The 20,952-nt window shown below is 39.8% G+C and overlaps 1 protein-coding gene across 4 annotated transcripts; it reads right to left on the reverse strand.

Annotated features, from left to right (window-relative positions):
* Positions 1-2,670: 2,670 nt before the first annotated feature.
* On the reverse strand, positions 2,671-8,900 carry ASB12 (ankyrin repeat and SOCS box containing 12). 4 transcript variants are annotated; one of them, XR_004647048.1, is made up of 4 exons: positions 8,698-8,900; positions 5,235-6,082; positions 4,165-4,294; positions 2,818-2,905 (listed from the first exon to the last, which is right to left on the reverse strand). XR_004647048.1 is itself a non-coding variant. In XM_034781027.1 (3 exons), exons 2-3 carry the CDS (start codon positions 6,025-6,027, stop codon positions 2,772-2,774), a joined length of 927 nt encoding a protein of 308 aa, XP_034636918.1. In that variant the 5' UTR covers positions 6,028-6,082; positions 8,722-8,899; the 3' UTR covers positions 2,671-2,771. The 4 variants fall into 4 exon arrangements, 3 of the variants coding, with proteins under 3 accessions (XP_034636918.1, XP_034636916.1, XP_034636915.1); XM_034781027.1 differs by lacking the exon at positions 4,165-4,294 and having other exon boundaries at positions 2,671-2,905; positions 8,722-8,899; XM_034781025.1 differs by lacking the exon at positions 4,165-4,294 and having other exon boundaries at positions 2,671-2,905; positions 8,623-8,899.
* Positions 8,901-20,952: the final 12,052 nt, after the last annotated feature.

A 20,952-nucleotide genomic window follows, 5' to 3' on the forward strand; every position in this document is an offset into this window, starting at 1 on the left:
GCGTCTTAACCAGACGCGATAAATCAATCCCAGAACATCGATTGCCTGCCGCTGGACCCTCTGGTAAGTGAAGACGTACCCTAAGGTTTCAGATGAAATTGTACTCAGGGTGGCTAGCCCACCCTACAGCTTGCACCATCACAGCGACGCTTCTATTTTTTTACTATGGTAGCTTAGTCAAAGTTAATTCAGGGATGTGTACCTGAGCTGGAAATTACATCCTCTGCTCCAGAGCAGACATCACCTCAATGAGTCATGGTGCACTGGTCTGCTTGGCACCTCTAATTATGAGGCTGGGTCAGGACATTATTCATAAGTCTCCATTTTCCAGCAGTTCAGTACTCAGGCATCAAAGTTCAATCAGAGCTGACACAGCATGTGGCCTGACTGTGAATTAAATCTAAGGCCGTCTACACTAGAAAAGCGCAATTGAATGAAGTCAATTAAAATAGTAATGGTAAAAAAAAAACTAGCTAAACTATTGCACCCTTCTATCATAGACAAAGCCTCATGAACTAAGGTTCACTAGAAATGGGAAGGAAAAGCTCCCCTCTCCCATGGTATTAGATGCTTTTGTTTTTCACAACACACATTTAATGGCTGTATTATCAAGTGGAATTTGGTAGGTCCTATTCTAAAGAGTTGGCCCTAGTTCATAACATTTAGAGATTTAATAGCTAAGTTTTTAATGGTAAGTTGTTACTGCACATAGCACTTAGCACAAAGACAGCTTTTCATCTTAAAAGCATTACCCAATCCTCACAACCAGCCCTGCGAGGTGGGTAAGTAAAGGAAGCAGTGTTTCTAGTGGCTAGAGTACTGGACTATGACTCAGGAGACCGGGACAGGGTTACGCAAAGAGCACTTTGCTGGTATAGGTATACTAGACTGGCAAAGTACTCCTAGGGCGGACACCGCTCATATCATCCCCTTGCCAGAGTACCTTATTCCAGCTCACTCACCCAAACATAAAAAGCTCTACTGGTAAAAGTGCAGTTTGGCTGGTATAACTATGTTCATAATAGGGGCTTCTGACAGCAGAATGTGTAGGTCACAAATCACACCTCGTCACGCCCCTGGCCAACACAGCTATGCTAGCAGAAGTGAGTAGTGTAGACATGTCAATGGAGTCTCTTCTCAGCTCTTCCACTGCCTTGCCAAGTGACCTTGGGTAAGCCACTTCACCACTTTGTGCCCCGACGATAATGATACTTACTGACTTTTGTAAAGCCCCTAGAGAGCTAAAATGTTGTACAAGAGCTAGGCAGGGATGAGAGTCACGTTCCCAACTAATATAGTGCCAAATTTGGATTTACATACCGCACCAAGAGGGCTTCCAGTCTCTTCCACTAACAATGAAATAGTATTTTACCAAACAGGCCTGAATAATTTAATCACAACAATAACATACTTTTTTTAAAAACTGTAGATTCATATGCACACAACAGGTTGGACAAAAATTCTCTCCCCTTAATCCTGCCTTGAACCATCTTTAAGGAGAAGATTGAACGGTGTGTTTGAGTCTTTAAAAAGTTACATATGGGAGGGGAGGAGGGCTCAGGGGACTGCATATGAAACAGCCTTTTGCCTCTAGGTCACCATTTCAAATCCAGCCCAGGATTGGAAGGTATTACCAGTTGATGGCTGTTCTGTGGACTATGATTACTGTCTATATTACTAAGCATTTGCTCAGTGCTATACAGCTAGTGAAATAGTTGTCCTTATCAGGTACTAATTAGCCTCCTGTTTATCAGTCTCAGCAGAGACCAAAGATTGAATGGCCACCTTCTGACCCCCATGGGAATCACAAAGGGTATGTCTTCACGACCCGCCGGATCGGCGGGCAGTGATCGATCCAGCAGGGATCGATTTATTGTGTCTAGTCTAGACGCAATAAATCGACCCCCAAGCACTCTCCCGTTGACTCTACCTGTGCCTCTCGCGGTGCTGGAGTACAGGAGTCAACGGGAGAGCGCTTGGGGGTCGATTTATCGCATCTAGACTAGATGCGATAAATCGATCCCTGCTGGATCAATCACTGCCCACCAATCCAGCGGGTAGTGAAGACATATCCTTTGTAGGGTGCTCCAAGCGCTCCAATCTCCAGCTCTGACAAACTTCACCAGCTCTGAATTCACCCACACACAATTCTGATGTAAATCACAAGTCTAGATGCAGCTTTTAGTCCCAGCTCTGAAAGGCTGAGGTGCACTTTTATAGCTTTCCAGGAAAGAGGTATTTAAAAAAAAACAAGACAGCTAACTATGTGCAACTAAAGCCACAACACAGAGCAAAGACCAACACTCTTTATCCTATTGTACCTCCTGTCCTCTCCCCCATAAAAGTAGGAGAGAAAACCAGCCTTGCCTTTCAGGTTCTGACATAGCCATACGGACATTTTTTGAATTTGATTGTAACAAATAAGGTGTAAGAGGATTAAGTTATGAGGGTATAACACCAAAATGATATAAAAAACTTAAACCAGATTTTTTTCAAACATTCTCCGGTCCATTTAATGCACTGCTAGAGGCAAGTTCTTTTCGATCTTCATCTACTGTTATCACCTTTTACCAGTTTGTCTGGTTTGTTCCAATAAAGCAAAGCTGCCTTTTGGAGACGTAATTTAAGCAAACACACACACACAGCAAGTAATGATGACTGAATCATGGCTTCCATGTACTGCATAATTGCTACTCCACAATGGCTCTTTATTGAGGTGGTCAACTCATTACATAGAACTTTGTCTTCAAAACTGTTGCTCTGATCTTCCCTTAAGAGTGATGTTTGAGGTAGTTCACTAGCACAGGTGGGATCCCCAGTTGATCTATGGCACATGCGCTGTTGGTCAGTTTCAGAAGCTTCCTGACAGCCAGCCTGGACTGAGACATCAAGGATTTTGGATGAGCTGCACAAGATGGGGGAAGGGGGGAAAAATGACTGTAAACTTTCAGGACATTCAAAACCTTCTACCTTAAGCAAAGGGAGCACCTAGAATGAGTCTCTCTCACAGCACACTCCTCATGCACTGTAATATATATTCTGCTTGGCTTTTGACCAGCCATAAAGGGGATGACAACTGCAACATTTTAAATGAATAAATTACATTGCAATGCCACCTGGCACCTGGGAGCCATATCGATGGGCGTATCCTGGATGATGATAGATACTGTTTCACAGTGGCATTCCCGAAGGCAGATGGGCTTGCGTGGTTCAGGTTACATAATGCAAACTGGCTCAGTGTTGTGAATTTTAATAAACTAGAGCAATCTGATCATCCGTGACAATGACATTTTGCTCTAGATGGGTAAAATTCAAATGCTGCTGGGATACATCCTTTGGCCACATTCTCTCCCGCCCATTCCCCCGGTCATATGGTCACACACCTATAAGCTCACTGAGGCGTCTGCCTGGCATTAAGGTACTGCATCTCCATGCCACTCTATACACAGAAGGCAACTTGTCTGGAAACCATCTTCTTCTTGTAGCTTTTCCCCTTTCAGTTTTTTCCTCAAAGGCAGGGGCATGGGACAAGCTCCTTGCTGTGACTGGGCTACTCAACATGTTAAATGATGAGTTTAGTTACGGGGGTTTCACAAGGGCTGTACCTATACTGAAAATTTTAGGGCAGTCTCCCACTAGTACAAGTCAGCTCTGTGGGATAAGCACAACAGTGGGAGAACCAGCCACTAGCACTACCACTGGCATCACCTAACTTTGCTGAGAGCATGTTAGGTTGGTAAAAGTACCAGAGCCCTGTCTACACGAGTCCTCCCACACTTGCTACCAATAGTGGAGCTGCACTGGTGGCAAATTCTGTTCAGAATCACTTTGAGGAGAACATCAAGAGGATGAAGTTAATGTGTCTAGCCATCCTCTTCTCCTCCACCCCCATCTTCCATCCCTCTCCTCCCACATTCTCTTTCAGATTCTGGAAGACCAAATACTAATTGTTCCTATGCATATTTCTACTCCTCCTGCTGCCCCCTCCACAAGACACTAATTGATCCAATGTCTGTACCAAACTGCTGAGATCACCGTACCTGTTCCCCCACTTTGGCACCTGATAATAACAGGAGGTGGGAAGGAAGGAGAATCCCAAGTATCAGTTTGATTTGATTCCTGGCCATAGTGACTTTGATCATCTTTTCTTCCCTCAAGACTCACCCTTACTCCTTGCTGTGGTAACATTTTCTGCAGTCAACTCAGTTGGGTTGTGGCAGTGGAGATTTTCAGACCAGGCTATACTGATGAAGGAGAGGAAGGTAACCTTCCTTTGTTTTAGGTACTCCATGTACTGAAGATTTGGTGATGGGAGAAGGAAGGGAGGGAGTTAAACAGCTTTGAATGCAGAGGAGTCTTGTGGTGAAGCTACTACAGGCTCATTAGCTCTTAATGTGAAAACTCTAGGTCAGTGGCTCTCAAACTTTTTTACTGGTGACCCCTGTCACATAGCAAGCCTCTGAGTGCGACCCCCCTTATAAATTAAAAACACTTATTATATATTTAACACCATTATAAATGCTGGAGGCAAAGTGGGGTTTGGGGTGGAGGTTGACAGCTCGCAACCCCCGGAGGGGTCCCGACCCCCAGTTTGAGAACCCCTGCTCTAGGTGATGGTGAGATGGAGTCCTGTGTGATCTACACTGACAGCTATGTCACCAATGGCCTTATCTCTAAACCGTACCTTCTTTAGCAGCGGGGGAGGGATAGCTCAGTGGTTTGAGCATCGGCCTGCTAAACCCAGGGTTGTGAGTTCAATCCTTGAGGGAGCCATTTAGGGATCTGGGGCAAAAATCTGTCTGGGGATTGGTCCTGCTCTGAGCAGAGGGTTAGACTAAATGATCTCCTGAGGTCCCTTCCAACCCTGACATTCTATGAAGTTTCTGAGAAGCTCTTGGGGCAAGCAAGCAACATTGTATTTTAATCCTACCAACCAATAGGCAGCTAGTAGATTTAGCATCAGTTCATTTTTTTATCCTGAAGAATGCAACTACTTCTGGGGTGAAAAGTAGCAGTTACTAGCTGCCAGCAACACCACCCAACAGGTTAGGACAGGAAGTGAAAAAATACTGTGTCCAACTGAAACTCCAAGGAAATTTAGGCTAACCAAAAGCCCTTACTCAAACTGATCTCAAGTTGCTTTTTTGGAAATTGGCGTACTACCCAAGTGATGTACTATCAAAGCTGTAAGGCTAGTGCAAGTTTCCAAATCTATGGCAGTGCATACAAGTTACCTCTTTCCCTGATCAGCAGCGCCAATGCCTCACTATTCGGCGAGATCTTATCATCTCCTGCGATGTTAGGTAAGTACACATTGGCTCCAAAATCAATGAGCAGTTTTATGAATTCACTCCCACAACCATGTCTCAGGCAGATTTCAAGCACAGTCTTGGGCTGCTTGATTCGCGCGATCATTTTCTTCTCAGTGCAGTTGTAATTGGGATCTGCTCCATAAAGCAGCAGCATTTTAAAACACTCCAGATGTCCATAGACCGCTGAGAGATATAAAGGGCCAGAACAAGCTGCAGAGTTGGCAGCCCACTCTGGGACTCTTGCTTTAACATTGACTTCTGCCCCATAGTCTAAGAGTTCTTGCAGAATGCTGACATCTCCATCTCTAGAGGCCGTGAGCAGTGGAGAACAGTTATTGTAGATGCTGCCGGAAGGACTGGCCCCTGCCTCCAATAGTGCTTTAACACAATCTAGGTGGCCATTACTAACAGCAGTGAATAGCGGAGTTTGCGCTTTCACATCTAGACTGTCCACTTCTGCTCCATGGGCCAAGAGAACTTCTAAACTTCTCAGATGGCCCTTTGAAGCTGCTAGGCGAAGTGGGGTCCCAGGTACCCCCCAACCACTTCTGCTGTTAATAAATGTTTTGTATCTGTCTTGGCACAAGAGTTCATCAAGAGTTTGATAATCATCCTGGGACACTGCTTGGTTCAGATCTTGTCTTTCTCCATTATCGTCTTCATTTTCTCTGGGCTGGAGCATGGAGAAGATTTTGGTTATATCCATTAGATTCATTTTTGGTTTGTCTCTTAAGTATAACTCTCATCATGAACTGTGTAAAGCATGAGATCTATGGAACAAGAAACAGGATTAGGAACTAGTTCTAAAAACAGCTTCATTCTCCGCTCTGGGGAATCTCAGACTCAAGTGGAGAAGCATAAGGACAAAATAATTGATTACATTATAGTCATTCCTTTCTCAGACAAACACTTACATTTATTCCCACACTGATAGGTCAGAGGAAAACCACAAAGTTTTATGACAAAAAGATCTGGACCAATGCTCCAATATGAGCATGGGCTAAGAAACCTCAATCTACCTACACCCATGTAGGTATTCAGAAAGCAATAATCACTGTGGCACCTACTACTAATTCTTATCTTGGTTTTGAATGGATTTTTTGAGGGTGAAGGAAGAGGGTACTGGATTAGGCATGGAGCTAGGATTCACAAGACTTGGCTTCAGTACCCTCTTGTTGTATGGCTCTGGGGAAGTCACTTAAGGCTAGATTTTTGGAAGAGTTCAGCATCCAACTACTAAATGAGGCAGCTACATTTACAAAAGTGCTCAGAACTCACCAGCTCCCATTTTTCTTAATGGAAGTTGTTGGGTGCTGAACAATTTTGAAAATCTGCCCCTTAAGCTCATCGTGCCTCAGCAAACACCATCTGTAAAATGGGAATAATAATGCTTAGCCAACAGCTACTTTTGCAAAGCACTTTGGGATCTAGATAATGTTCAAGAAAGCTTAGGAGCTGGCAGTGTTACTGACATTTACAGGTACAATAGACAACCAGCCTGGACATTTTTTCTATCTTGCAATTTTTAAGTGACTGGAATAGCCATGTTGTATTATTATTACTATTATTTAAAAGAGAATTGTAGCATTAATTAAAAATGAAATTCTAATTAAGCATTTTCAGAAAGGATAGTCAGGGATTTTCTGAATTAAATATACAAGCAGCTGAATCTCTTACTGCAGGGGTTCTCAACCTTCTTTTCCCTGAGGCCTCCCCAACATGCTATAAAAACTCCATGGCCCACTTGTGCCACAACAACTCATTTTCTGCATATAAAAGCCAGCATTAAAAGGGTAGAAAGCAGGGCAATTTCCCGGGGCCCCACACCACAGGGCACACTATGAAACTAAGTTGCTCAGGCTTCTGCTTCAGCCCCAGGTGGCGGGGTTCAGGGTCCTGGGCTTCAGCCCCATGCAATGGGACTTCAGCTTTCTGCCCACTAGGTCCCAGTGTGTCTAACACTGGTCCTGCTTGACAGACCCACAAAACTTGCTGGGGACCCTGGACCACTGTTTGAGAGCTACTGTTTTACAGAGCAGGTTTTTCCTATCCCTGAGCAGGGCAGCAGAACCAAGCTGCATTTACATTTGTCTTATGGGCAGGAGAAATGTCTGACAATTGTTTCTATTACACAGAAGCTGTCATGGAATATGGAGGTTTGCCATATGGGATCAGTCCATTGATCCAGTTAGTCTGGTATCTAGCCTCTGCCCTGGCCAATTCCTAATGCTTCTGAGGAATGTGAAATCCCCCACAATGCACCTGACCAGCTGTGAAATGCTATAACTTAGGGAAGGGCAGAAGGAATTCTTGACACATTCCAATCCCAAAGCATCTAGAATTTCCTCTAACAGAAGATGCGTCAGTAACAGCTCTATCCATTCCTTCTCCTAAATGATTCCTGCAAATACTTTTATTAGGAGCTGAAATTCTCTATTTGTCAAGTTAACTGCATTATGCAACTAGTCTATTCCTGCAAACACATCTCTGACAAGAACGACGCTAACAATTGGATGATACCCACTAGCTTTGTATTAAGAAGTGTATCTACTTAGATGTAAACAACTGGAGACGGGGGGAAGGTTAGCACCCCCCAGCCAAATAATTAGGGATTGTAATAGTAAAGGAAATGCTGAGTTCGGAACAGAAGCTCATTTATCTCACTTTATTAAAAGCAGACAAATTTAGTTATGATCCAAAACTACGCATTAAAATGACATTCAACAGCTGTCATTTTATTAGTTTTAACTAAAGCTCCAATAAAAAAAACTAGTCTATGCCCCGATCTAAGGAGGTTCCCATGTACCATTCCATCTTAGCAGCTACATTTTCTGATTTGGTTGAATAAGTTTTGTGGCAGTTTGTGAATACATGAATCTGTTGCGTCTGTATCTTCTAAACTTGTTTCAAACAAACAATTACCCTAAGTTAATACAGCAATGAAGCCTTGGCGCTCTAGAGGAGAAACAGCATAAAATTATACACAACTGATTTTTTTAAACATAGGACTTGATTTGAAAGGAATGCACAGATATACTTAAAGGAAAAGATATTGAAAACAAAGGATAGCTGTAATATTTACTAATAAATCAATGTATTAGAAGAGTGTGCAAAAGCATCCATGCAGTGACACTTTGATAGTGTAAATACTGTAGTGAGAAATATATATTTAATATAATTACTAATCAGAATAGCCAAAAATGAGATAATCGTCTATACATTGAAGCAAAACATGCGCATGTTTGATCTTCAGATAGAAAGAGTTCAGTCACAGTTAATAGAGTATAATACCAATACTACATGTACTTACATATTTAAAGCTGTGGTTACCAAGTTACTTTAAAGTTGCCAAAGCTGCCTGGCCATTATTATGTTGCTGTCTTACCTCTGTGAGGTAGTTGATGCTCACCTAGTGCTGTGAAGCAGGCAGCTTGTCCCAGTGCTAATTCTCTTTCACCTTTTAAAAAAAAAAGAGAGAAACGATCTTCCCAGGAGGAGAAGCCTCACGCAGGAATGGGGCACCAGCTCTGTAGAACTGGAGCAACGCAGGTCGTCAGGCACACAGCTGAAATGCCACTAGCAGGGATAAAGGCCAGGGCTCGAGCTAATTTTAGCCCCACAGGCGTTTTATCTTACTACTTCCATTCTTGGAAAGTTCTCACTGAGAAGGGTAAATTTAGAGGGGTGGGATGGTGATGCTTTTAGGGGATAGGGGGACAATCAGGCAGATGCTGTGGAGGGTTGGAACCAAGATATGAGCACAGACCAGACACACATAATATATTTGTTTCATTACATCCCCTCCAAAGTCAGTAAATTTTATGCAGACTTACTTGAGTATATTTCTTAACAACTAGATTGCTGGTCAGTTTCCTGCCCTGGACTTACACCATGTGTTAGTTACACCCACACTGGCAGTTTTTGCGATCTCTAAATCTTGCTCCATGCTCTCCTATCATTCAACCCTATGTTCTCTCAGCCTCTAATCTCCCCTCTCCCCCGACACCTTTTACACCTTCAGAGCAACGTGATTTCGAAGCTTTCAGTTTGTTTTATTATTAACCTGTGGAAAGACTGAGCTGACAATTGGCCTGCCCTCATTTCTAAAAGGAGAATGGTTGGGGGGGAGGTGTGTATGTGTGTGTGTGTGTGTGTGTGTGTGTGTGTGAGTTTATGTTTATAAGAGGAAGTTTTCATGATGCTTTACTGAAGATGGTTTTCAGGCATATGGACCAGTATACACCCTCCTTCCCAACCACCTCTTTGGTATTACAAAATTAAGCAGCATGCAACAAGGCAAAAATCTCCAGTACTTTGGGAGGAGGAGGATCAGCAGTGTTTGGACCGTGTTATCAAAAGCTGTCAGCAGGCAGGAGTGTAATTTTATCTTAGCCAGTTCATTTTAAACCTTTTGAGGTGGGGGAGTAATTGTCTGACAGTCTGAAGTAGCATTATCAGAGCTATGAGATAGCAAGAAAAAAAAAATTATCCAGGAAAAAATCTCCAATGAAAGAACTAAATCAAGGGGTACTCTGATAAGGAAGCCTTTTTTGCTTTTAACCCTTCAACAAGCGGTATAGTCAGAATTAGTTTGTGCAACACTTTGAAAATTGTTAAGTGCTATGCAACACTAAGAATTATTACTACAGGAAATTTGAAATTCACTGAAAAATTTGTAGACTTTCAGTCTATTTGGAATTTCACTAACTCCAAATATGATATAAAGCAGATCCTATTGCTTGGAAAGGACTAATTCCCAAAGCTCAGGAATATTGTGAACAAAATTGATTGGGAGGAAAAATGTGAATGAAAATTGGGAGTTGTTTAAGAAGAGTTTATTGTATGGCCAAGAAGCTATGATTCCACATCAGGAAAGAGGATAACTTGGGCTATAAGCATATCCTGGTTCAATGGTGAAGTAAAGTCAGAAATTAGAAATAAAAAAGCAACATAAATGGGAAAAAAGGGAAATGGATAGCAATCAATACAAATAAGTTATGAAGAGTAGAAAATCGATAAGGAAAGCTAAAGAGATCAGGGGAAAAAAACATATATAGCTGGCAGCACAAAGTACATCAAAGAGTTTAAGTATATAAGGAACAAAAGAAATTCTAGCAATGGTAGAGGCCCATTATAAGTAAAGATGATAAAAATAACAAAAAAAGCAGAAGTGTTCAATATTCTGTTCATTTGAAATAAAGTAGGATGTTGTATTTGTATCACATAAGGATGATAACGTACTTTCCAATTCATTAATAAGTAAGGAGGATGTTAAAGAATGTCTACTAGAATAAACATTTTTAAGTCAGCAGGCCAGGATAACATGCACCTAAGACTCCTAAAAGAGTGGGCTGAGGAAATCTCCGGCCTGCTGATGTTAATTTTTAATAAATCTTGGAATACTGGGAAAATTCCAGAAGACTGGAAGAGTGCTAATGTTGTGTCAATATGCAAAAAGGGCAAGTGGAATGACCTCGGTAATTATAGTCTCATTAGTTTGACATCATTCCAGGACAAAACAACAAAAAAGCTTATATAGGATTTAAATTGATAAAGAATTAAAGGATGGGAATATACTTAATGCCAGTCAACATGGTTTATGGAAAATAGTTTTTGTCAAACAAACTTGACTTCATTCATTGAAATTACAAGTTTATTTGATAAAGGTAACTATGTAGATCTAATATACTTGGACTTTTTTAAGGTGTTTGACTTAGTACAGCACCACATTCTGATTAAAATATTAGCACCGTACTAAATCAATAAAGCAAATGTTAAAGGGATTTAGAACTGGCTAATTCACAGATCTCAAAAAGTAGCATCATTGGGGAATCATCACTGAATAGGAGTGTTTCTAATGGGGTTCTGCAGGAACTGGTACTACGCCTGATGCTGTTCACATTTCCACCAATGATCATGAGGTAAACATAAAAGCATTGATAAAATTTGCAGATGACACTAGTTCGTTTATCCATACAAAATAAGAGTTGGTCTTGCTTCCACTGAAATCAAGTGGAAAACTAACACACCTTAGCAATTCTACAGTCTTATTTCATACACTTCCCCATTTTCCCCTTGCCGGATATTAATTTTCCCCCATATCCTGCCTTTTTGATGCTCAACTTAGATTGCAATCGCCTCGTCCCGGGGGCTGTCCTTAATTACCATATAAAGCACCATGCACCTATCACATTACATTTACATGTTAAATTATTATTTCAAGGGAGTGCTTGTGCCTATAGTGTGCACAAGTGTTCCATTCAAAGTACAGTTCTACTCTGAAGAGTAACTATATAAAAATAGGAGTACTTGTGGCACCTTAGAGACTAACAAATTTATTTGAGCATAAGCTTTCTTGGGCTACAGCCCATTTCATCGGATGCATGTAGTGGAAAATACAGTAGGAAGATATATATATATATATATACACACACACAGAGAACATGAAACAATGGGTGTTACCATACACACTATAAGGAGAGTGATCAGTTAAGGTGAGCTATAATCAGCAGGAGAGAAAAAGAACGGTTTGTAGTGGTAATAAAAATGGCACATTTCCAGCCATTGACAAGGAGATGTGAGGAACGGTGGGGAACGGGGGCAAATAAGCATGGGGAAATAGTTTTACTTTGTGTAATGGCCCATTCACTCAGTCTTTATTCAAGCCTAATTTAATGGTGTCCAATTTGCAAATTAATTCCAATTCAGCAGTCTCTCATTGGAGTCTGTTTTTGAAGTTTTTTGTTGTTGTAATATTGTGACTTTTAGGTTTGTAAATCGAGTGGCAAGGGAGATCGAAGTGTTCTCCAACTGGTTTTTGAATGTTATAATTCTTGATGTCTGATGTGTATCCATTTATTCTTTTACGTAGAGACTGTCCGGTTTGGCCAATGTACATGGCAGAGAAGCATTGCTGGCCTATGATGGCATAGATCACATTGGTAGATGTGCAGGTGAACGAGCCTCTGATAGTGTGGCTGATGTGATTAGGTCCTATGATGGTATCCCCTGAATAGATATGTGGACAGAGTTGGCAATGGGCTTTGTTGCAAGGATAGGTTCCTGGGTTAGTGTTTTTGTTGTGTGGTTGCTAGTGAGTATTTGCTTCAAGTTTGGGGGCTGTCTGTAAGCAAGGACTGGCCTGTATCCCAAGATCTGTGAGAGAGATGGATTGTCCTTCAGGATAGGTTGTAGATCCTTGATGATGTGCTGGAGAGGTTTTAGTTGGGGGCTGAAGGTGATGGCTAGTGGCGTTCCGTTACTTTCTTTGTTGGGTCTGTCCTGTAGTAGGTGACTTCTGGGTACTCTTCTGGCTCTGTCAATCTGTTTCTTCACTTCAGCAGGTGGGTATTATAGTTGTAAGAATGCTTGATAGAGATCTTGTAGGTGTTTGTCTCTGTCTGAGGGGTTGGAGCAAATGCGATTGTATTATAGAGCTTGGCTGTAGACAATGGATCATGTGGTGTGGTCTGGATGAAAGCTGGAGGCATGTAGGTAAGTATAGCAGTCAGTAGGTTTCTGGTATAGGGTGGTGTTTATGTGGCCATCATTTATTAGTACTGTAGCATCCAAGAAGTAGATCTCTTGTGTGGACTAGTTCAGGCTGAGGTTGATGGTGGGGTGGAAACTAAACTAAAACCTCTCCAGTGCATGGTAGCACCCATTGTTTCATATTCTCTGTGTGACAGATATATATATCTTCCTACTGTATTTTGCACTACATGCATCCAATGAAGTGGGCTGTAGCCCACGAAAGCTTATGCTCAAATAAATTTGTTAGTCTCTAAGGTGCCACAAGTACTCCTGTTCTTTTTGCGGATACAGACTAACAGGGCTGCTACTCTGAAACCTATATAAAAATAGAACCTCCTTATGCCACAGATCTGCTGACTTTAGTGACAAAAATAATTTTTAGTTCTTTACTTGTATCATCTCTGCTGAGCCAACACAGCTATGGAAAAGTGAACTGAAATCTATTCTCTCTCATGTATCAATGGAATTCTTAAGTTGCACTCAGCTACATCTATGCAAACCCCTTGAAGACAGGCAAGTGAGGATCTAATTTGGCCCATAGAACATGTGTTACTGGTGTTGACATATAAAGGGGGGGAAAAGTTTTTTTAAACTCAAAAGCCCAGGTTCTCAGAAAAACATTTGAACTTGTAAACTGAGCAGATTTGATAGAAAAATTGAAACAGGATTTGTCAGTTTTAGAGAAGCACTGTTCAGAACTGCACTTTACTTGATGCTATGAACTCCTGAGCAAAGGAGTTTGTGACAAACCTCTTGTTCACTGATCCGGGAAGGTCCAAGTTGAGGATTCCGTGTTTCTTCTCCAAACAGCTGATAAGCTTCACTGAGAGCTCAATTCTGCTACCCCACCACGCATGGAACACAATGAGAGCGTTTAAAATATTTGTTTCTGTGCAATTTTATTCTGCATATAAATTCTGTTACTAATCTGAGATCTTCAAACTGGCCAACTAAAAGATTTGTAGTTCAATCTTTAACACCGTATCAGTTTGTCATTTTATGTAGCCATGGAGTCTTAAAATTACACTTGTCATGTAGCTCTACTGCCCTATTAGTTAAATTTAAAATCGAACACTGAATCCCTATAAAAATTATACCAGTAAGAGAGGTGGAATATTAAAGGCTCTAGGACCATGAAGACCACACAAAGAGAATTAAACAAAATGGGTCACAAGATTTTGGATACTTTATAGGCAAAAAAAAATCTTCAGTAGAACTAAGAAGTGGTTTAACTTAATTGCTTCCCTCTCAAGTAGTTTTATCCTAACTCAGATTTAGTTAATGTGCTGTATTGACAGAAAACAGCAGATTTCATTTAAAAAATTAAGTTTCAATTAAGTTTACTAATTGCTGTACTTTTAGTTAATGCAAGGTATCTTCAGGAGAAATCAACTCACCCTAACAGCTGATAGGAAAAACAAGACTTTGACAACATACCTACATCACCTAAAAATGGTATCTGCCTCCTCAAAGTTTAAGATCACATTCAGTGGTGAAGGGAAATTATAAATCACCCACACCAAAGAAGTTGTCAAATAGACAATAAGCTTCCCTGACATGTAAATTAGAGCCTTGTAGACTCAATTCAACAAATCAGAAAAACCTAACACAGGCAAATGAAGAATTTCATTGACATTGTCAGGAATATTTAAGATTACTAAAATGAGAAAAATCTTAGAAGCCTGCAAGGATTTAGAACTCCCACTTGCCAGGAACATTTTTGCCTTAGGATACAGAAATAGAATTTGCACTTTCAAGTTCCATACAGCAGTTGATACCATTGATCAGGGGCTGGTTAACACAAAGTGACCTTAGGCACATTTCTGAGAAGCATCTACCTTTGACATTTTTCTTTAGCCAGCGTCTTTGATTGGGGTGGCAGGACTGTGTTGAGGCAATTCACACTCATACTTGTGTTTCTCTGAGGCATCATGATATAGTTAGTGGCTAGAGTTCTGTCCCCAGCTCTGCTGATGACCTGCTGTATATCCTTGAGCAAATCATTGCATATCTGTGCCTCAGTTTTCCCCGTCTGTAAAATGGGGATTAAAATCACCTATCTTTGTAAGGTGCTTTGAGATCTATAACTGAAAAGCATTAAATAAGGGCTACAGCCCAGATTTTAAAAAGGTATTTATATGTTGGTGTGCTCATTAGGATTTAGGCTAAGTACTAAAATCCCTTTTGAAAATGAGGGTTAGGCTCCTCAATCAATTAGGTGTTGCAACTACCTTTAAAAATCTGGACTTACGTGATATATTGTTTTATCTTTCTCTGATTCTGATCCTGTTTTCCACATACATTAGTGAGTACAATTATGGCCCCCTAAATTTAACGTTTGTCAAGATTTTTTGATCAGCAAGTTAACTGAAAGTTCTGCCTCATTTCATTTGCATCCATTTCTGTTAAAGTTGAATAAACTATTTGAAAACTGTCATAAATAAAATTGGAAAAATTCCAAAGGGGATAGATTTTTAAATAGCATGAAAGACAAAATCCACTTTTTGAAGGGCAGGTTTTATAAACAAAGAAACAAAATATGTTAGAGGCCAGCAATATTCTAAGGTTCCAGTCTTCTACTTAAAGAAAAATCTATCTTTAAGTAGGATCCCACAATACACAAACTTTGCTGTTTCTTAACCATGCCCATTGGTTGTTACTACAATATATGTTCTACTAATACCTGCCACAAATTAACAAATTTTAACTGCCTGCAATAAAGTTTCCATGCTGGTGTGATTTTATTTATGACCTCGTGGAAGTTTCATTGCTCAAGTAATTTAAAACTATAGTGTACAAAACTCTGGAGGACGTTCTACAGAGAATAGTCCTGCACTGCCCTGCGGAATGTATGTGTATGAAAGAAAATGCACTAACTGACTTAAGGCTTTTCTACTTATTTCTATGGTTCTTGGAATTTAAGAAGGGCCGTTCAATTAAAGCAGCATCATTAGCGTCATCCACAGCAGCAGTTTAAGATTTAAATGCATCTTAGGTTTCAGAAAACCTAAGTTCAGAAATCTCTTTTCAGAAAGAAAATAGTAACCACTTGATAAGGAAAAACAGCAGGTTAAGAAGTGTGAATCTGCAGACAACGCAGTAGGGATGGAAAGAAAGCTGGTATCCTCAGAAAGCTACAGAAGCTTACACAACTACGGAGAGAATCGAAAAGGCACTGGCTATGATTCAGGATTCTTGCCTAGAACAGCAAGGCAAAAATTGTGGGCTGGACACTTAGGATGGAAAAAGCCCTAGAGCCCATACTGGATTTGAGATTTAAAAAGGAGTCGATATAATTATCTTTAAATAGCACCGCCACCAGAAGGATTCCAAATGTTATACACAAATTGATGTCCAAATCTATCCAAATAAACCAGTTCAGCTACCACTGAACAGTGGCCACTAGGGCAACACACTGCAACTGACAGAATAACTGTTATTCAGAGATACAGGCCCTGTGGAACTGGGAATGCTGACTCCAGTTGTTGCAGGATCAAACCTAGAGTGCTTTGAACAGAAATACAACATTTCTTAAAGAGGCCTGTTTTACAATGAGATCTAGGGAAATGAGCTGCCAGGATGGGACAAGACCAGAGTTTAGAGAGCTGCTACTAAAAATTTGCTGAAAGTCATCCAAATGCCATTTTCTAGGGAGTCATTTGTGTCAAGGGAAGGTTGTTTTTGATGAAGGAAGAGAAATCATTGTGTTTCCTTCTAATATATAGAAAGGAAAGCTGAGCATCACTCTGGGATAGCATGAAAATATGGACAGCATGTATTGTGATGGTTAATGGTGCTTCATTAGTATCATTCACCACAGATCAGACTGAGACCTCTATTGACATTGAGCAGCACCTTATTCTGCAAGTAAGTGCCACTGAAACCAGTGGGACTGCTTGTGGAGTCACGTACTAGTCAACATGAGCGGGGCTGGGTGGTAGGGAGGGAAAAATCACTCTGGTTAAGATAACTGTGATTTCTAGTAGTCTTCATTGATTTGGCATTTTAATATTTTAAATTTTAACCCACGGTAGGAATTCACAAGCTAAAAAAACTGACCAAAGAGAAACATCTCACAAACCTCTTTACCTTAAAAATGCAAATACTTTAATTTTTGTAGGAAATAAAAATAAAATTGTAATACAAATGAAGTGTCTTGAGCCAACCAAATTCATTTTGAGAAAAGAACACAGTGCTCCTGTAGACATGGTACAAAAAATTTTCAGCAGTGAATCAACTAAACTGATAACACATATGCAGCTTCAAGGAAAACAGCAAATGAGCTTTAATCATACACATTTTTATACAACTGTCCCTCAAGAAGTACATTAAAGACAAAGTACCAACAGACTTACAGAAATAGCAAAAACATTTCAAGTTTTGAGCTGAGTACAACACAGAATTTTAGAGAAGTTCCTACAAAGACCAAATCATGGCTAGTATAAGAAAAAAGTACTTGTGCTCTGTTTACAGATGACTAGATCCAGTGCTACAAAGTACACCATTAGTACACTACTACAGTAATACAGATGCATATATACACGAATGAATGTTATGAGAAAAGACAAAGGCCTAACATTTTAACCTAGTCTTTCTGCATTGCTTTTACAGTTTGAAGACCCCAATGGATGCAGCAGCATGTGTGGTTTTAATACTTAACCTAACAAATCACATTGACTGCAATTGGCACTGAGCTGAGTACCATTAATGCTAGATATTTAGGAAAACAAGAGTTTTAACACTGCCTGTTGTGAGAATTTGCTTAATTGTGTTAATCAAGTGATGTATAAAAAGTATTTTAATTAAAACAAAACTACTATATTCGGAAAGGGCTTCCCCCACAGAACCCACACAGAGCATGTGCCTGCATATGATGGGAACAGAACGTAAAAAAGGACTGGCTTCAGATTCACAATTTGCATTAGTCATTTCCACATAAAGAATCTGGTCACTCATTGCAAATTGGGGGGTGGAGGGGAGAGAAGAGATTAAAAATGGAAAAAAAAATTTTTGTTTTTGCTTCCGGCCCCACTATAATGGTCACCCCCATATATTTCTTATTGAATAGTATCAAGAACCATATTTTTAATTTATTTATTTATTGCATAACTCACCAGCTCTAAAACTTGAATGGAAGACCAATTGTGCCTGAATGGGGTCTGATCCTGCAAGGTGGACAATGCCCAATGACCTCAGTGGGAACTGAAAGTACTAAGCACTTCAGAGGACTGGATCCAAAGTGTATCTCCATCTGTGACTGAGAATCAGTTCAAATGCAAAAAGGCAATTGTATAGGTCATGATTCTCCAATGTGCCAAACTCACTCAGCTCCCTATGGATTTCATTAGGCATTGAAGGTAATCCAGGAGGCACTCTACACCTTGTGGAATTGGACCTATACAAATTAAAAACAAACAAACAAAAAAAAAACACAACAAAAATGTCCATGTATTACTAGCAGTCTCCTTCCCTAGTCAGGAGGACTGGAGAGAAAAACCAGCAAGCACTCATTCACCCTCTTCCCATAGAAGAGTGTTTTTTCCTATGCATTTTATGGATGGAATTTCCAACAGCGGAAATACACTGCAGCTAGACAATGCCATGGGAAAGAGTGTATACATCATGTTTTGTTTACTCTAAAAAGGGCCAACTAGAACTTACGGCAGCTGTGACCTAATTAAATATTCCTTTTTTTCTGCCAAGCAGTGATGAGAGTAGCACTCTACTTCTACTTGCACTGGAGAGAACAATTGCAAGCAAAGCATAATTTAAGATTCCAGCATTATGAAGCTCATTCAAATATTCTGAAGAATGTGGAAAAAATAAAGCCATATTGCACCTCTTCCATCTCAACCTCTAAAGCATGTTAGAGTATCAACAGCAACAGCTTCCTTAAGACTAATACATTTTACAACCAGATACCCACACACATTGTAACACTATCAATTTGTAGCATGTGAAGTGAGAGACTATATACAGATGTGCAACCATTAGAATTTCTAATCCAAACACAAAAAACCTCCAGGAGAGAAAACATTTATACAAACAAGAAACCACCTACTCTAAATGGCGTATTTTCCAGTTATACAAGTCAGAATGGAAAGAGGCCTGTAACACTGTTCCTTTTACAGCTCCGTATAAAAGTAGTCTTGACTCAGTGGCCTGCATGTTATTGACTCTGGATAAATGAGTTACAGTAGTTTGTCTCCTATAAGAGGTGTTTAAGACAACTGCTTAGTAACAGTTTTTAAGATTTCCAGTTACACTAGTAGTGACCATATAATCAAATCACTCAACAGCTTATCAGCAGGCAGGATGTTATAAACAGAACACAGGCTTCTACAACCATTTTGAAAGCCACAGTAGGAAGCCAATGCTAGTCGATAGGAGTCCAGAGGACATGCTGCAGTGCTTTAAACTGCCTTTTATTTCTGAATCAGAAAATCTTCCTCTTGAATGAAAAGTTTCTAACTAGCTGGTCTTCGGGTAGTCCAACAATTTTATGGTATCCCAAGAAACTATGGAATCGTTCCCATGACTACTACTTTACAGCACTCTGATTAGCACTATATTACAAATGATTTCTGATACACACTCTAATTGTACAAACATACATCTTGACAAGATGAACTTTGTTGTAAACTGTTGCCCTTTTTAGTTGAGTTTTACATTTTGAAGATTTACAGCCATGCACCGTTTTGTTACTGAAATAAAAAACAAGATTAAATGCCAAGATCACTATCAGTATGTAGAGTAATCCTACCAGAGCTGCATGCACATACTAATAGTCAAGTCAAGAATACAAGGGATTTGCAGAGGTGTCAAAATGTCAGATTGTTCTAGATATTATACTTAAAGGTCACAAGGTATCTTTAAAAAATAAATCTATGGGTGGTTTAGAAGACAAGGTACTGTATGAAGACTTTATAAAAACATTTTGCAAAATGCTTTTGTACAAAGATTAACGGTATGGCTAAATCCAACAGTAGTCAGTGGAAATTGTTTTAGTACATACAGCATTTAATTTTCATTAAAGATCACATAGAAGAGTGTTGAAGTTTAAAATAATTGGTCCTGAAAAGTACCTCTACTGGCCTCATTTGCAATTTAAAAGTTCTCAGTTTCAGGAAGGCTTGTTTAGGGTTTGATACACTTCTGCTCCTGTCCAGAAAGGAAAGCCAAGCTACACCTATTGGTCCTTTTGAGAAGGGCTCAACCAGCAAAAAGTGCCAGTGTGAAATTGATCTCTTATGGAAACTGTTGCGGAGAGGCAGAGGGAAAAGAAGTTCCCATTAAAATACAGTTTTCCATGGAATCTAAAGAAGTATTTGAGTCACGCATACACTTAGAATTCTGGACCAACAGACTAAGATTAAAGGTGTCACCTTTTAAAATGAGACAATTATGTTAGCACGGCAAGCATGAAAAAAAGAGGTTAGCATACAGGTTAATTTTGATTTTAAGAGTTGGGCAGAGCCCTTTTCTCTTTAAGGCAGAGGGATTCAAGAGTGGATTTTCTTCTCTTGAGATGTGGGATTCATTGCCACAGAAATAATGCATTTAGAAGTGTTAAACTAACACCAAGATATTAAATGTATAATCATTTAAATGATGCAATATTTCTGGTGTATACCATAACTTAATATGTGTAAAAGAGAGGCTTTTTTTTGTCCCTAACAGATCTTTTCACCAGAGTTCTGTATTCGATGTGCTTATTACAGTGTTTAAGCCGTTTAGATACTATGCAATTATCTCCCTCATATCCTGAAAACAAAGGTTTTTATTTTGAAATCAGACTAAAAATAGCTTGCTTTAAAAACTGAATAATCTTACTAATGAAGAAAAAAGACGTAAAAAGGCTTGTCCTCATTGCCATTTTAGACACTAAAAATTCTCTACCATTCATCTTTTTGTATTAAGTATATTATGATCAAACCCATAACAGGATATTTTCTTGCCCAAACTGCAAATGAGATACTGAGAGTAATACAGTCAGCATAAAACCAGAGCTAGTTTCCTTCTTACTATTTACATAGTTTTTCTCCCCCAGTCTCCACACACTGATCAGTTTGAACACTACAAACAGCCTGTAGTCAGTTTCATATTC

Source organism: Trachemys scripta, chromosome 9 (genome assembly GCF_013100865.1).
Source record: "Trachemys scripta elegans isolate TJP31775 chromosome 9, CAS_Tse_1.0, whole genome shotgun sequence".
Taxonomy (NCBI): Eukaryota; Metazoa; Chordata; order Testudines; family Emydidae; genus Trachemys; species Trachemys scripta.